Here is a 1880-nt window from a genome sequence, read left to right as displayed (position 1 = left end):
CAGCCAAACAATAGGCGATGAGGATGGGAATCTTGATCTACAAGGCTTTAATTTATAAAAATATCATTATACTTTACCTCCATGAGATAAAAAGGTGAAGAAAGGTAACCTCCCTATACCATTCAGTCCTTCTACCTACTTTCCTCCATCCAGTAAGAAAACAAGTAAGTTGTTAAGATAGATACGTACTTACGAAAGATGAACAGAAACCATTGATTTAGTCAAAATTCTTATCTATATTCTCATGTCCATGCAAGGACAACAGTATAAGACTGCTACAGCAACTTTATGTTATCTCCTCCGTCTATACTGCTTTTGTAGATTCCTATTGAATGCTCAGGGGCGATGTGAAATAGAATGGCTTTATATTCTGGTTGAAATGTTCTCTTAGTCTTCCTCTGCTCCAGCCGTTCATACTCAATGTGCTAAGATAAAATATATATATATTCCCAGGGTCCATCAGATTCTCTTCTTGAGCCGTCCAATTCTGGTCGGTTTGAAATTTACCATGCTTTTACATCTGTATAGCTGGACTTCACTGTGTATTGAATCGGATAGGTTGTAATTGATGGATTCACGTCTGTGGTAGGGCAAAGCTTATCTTGTGGGAATCCATTTGGGTCATCTACAATTCCACAGATTTTTATACCCATCTGCTCCTTTGAGCCCGCTGTGCTAAAATTCCAACTGGGTTGTTTTAGGGTTTCTGTTGACATTTCCTCATCAACTGGGTTGTTTTAGGGTTTCTGCTTACATTTCCTGACCAATTGGGTTGTTTATTTATTTGGTTTCTGTTTACATCGTAAGGTATTGGGTGGGTTGGATTGTTCGAGTGGTAGCTCCTTTATGGGTTTCTTGGCAGGTCAATATATTCTGATAATTCCTCGTTTGGTGCTGCGCGTTGCATTTTTATTGGCGTTTGTAAAAAACGCTATTCTGTGGGCTCTAGATTGCTTTGAATCTGAAACCTCTCCATGGCAGGATTGTTCAGTCAATGAAGAATGTTCTGCTTCTGCAGAAATTATCAGACAGCGCTTGCCCATTGCTACTTTTGGAGATTTCATGCAGAGGACCTGTGAAAGTGAAGCGGATTATGAGTGTGCTGTTTGCTTGAGTTCATTTGAAGAAGATGATGAAATTCGAGAGCTCTGTAATTGCTGCCATATATTTCACAAGAATTGCTTGGATAAATGGCTTGATCATGACCAGAATACCTGCCCTCTTTGCAGATCTTCTCTTGTGCCTCAGACTGTTGATACAGGAGATAACAGCGAGGATGTATCATGGGCTGTAGATAGGATTTCTCATTTCTTTGCTGAGGATTTTGTCATAGCATAACTCTTTGTAGTTTTCTAATTATGGTATATTTCTTCAGGATTATAAGTGTAAATACAGAGAATTAAACATGGGAGAGATTTCAAAAGAGTTGCTCTTTCATCATAATATTTTACTTTTATTAGACTTTTGGTCACAGTTGTGGGCTCTTCAACTTCTTGTTTGGTTCCATATACAATATACAATTAAACAGCGTATACAAAAGTGGCGACATATATTCAATTTTATTGCCTTTATCACATGGCTGGCCTTCCTTGTCTGGTATTTGTTGGGGTTGGATCACAGTCTAACGTATAAAACTAATCACTGTCAAAGATAATATCACACAGAAAAATATTTAAACATGTACTGACCGACAATCAAAATAGGTGGTCCTATATTCAATAAAATTTGTTCATTTTTTATTATGTTGTTTTCTTGCTTAACGTAGATGTGAAGTATAACTCTATCTGATCAAGTGTACTTCAAAATTTTCAAGTAGACATGGAGCACCAACCGATTCTGAAAATATCTTGCCCTCCATTGGATGCGTCTACAAAATTTGT

General features: G+C 37.4%; 1 protein-coding gene across 1 annotated transcript; it reads left to right on the top strand.

The window, feature by feature from the left end:
* The first annotated feature begins 311 nt into the window (after positions 1–311).
* On the top strand, positions 312–1425 carry LOC131063141 (brassinosteroid-responsive RING protein 1). The gene has a single exon (XM_057996908.1). The coding sequence runs from the start codon at positions 847–849 to the stop codon at positions 1336–1338; it is 492 nt and encodes a 163-aa protein (XP_057852891.1). The 5' UTR covers positions 312–846; the 3' UTR covers positions 1339–1425.
* Positions 1426–1880: the final 455 nt, after the last annotated feature.

Source organism: Cryptomeria japonica, chromosome 11 (assembly GCF_030272615.1).
Source record: "Cryptomeria japonica chromosome 11, Sugi_1.0, whole genome shotgun sequence".
NCBI lineage: Eukaryota > Viridiplantae > Streptophyta > Pinopsida > Cupressales > Cupressaceae > Cryptomeria > Cryptomeria japonica.
Note: the sequence above shows the minus strand (reverse complement) of the source record. Positions and strands in the feature narration are given on the sequence as shown.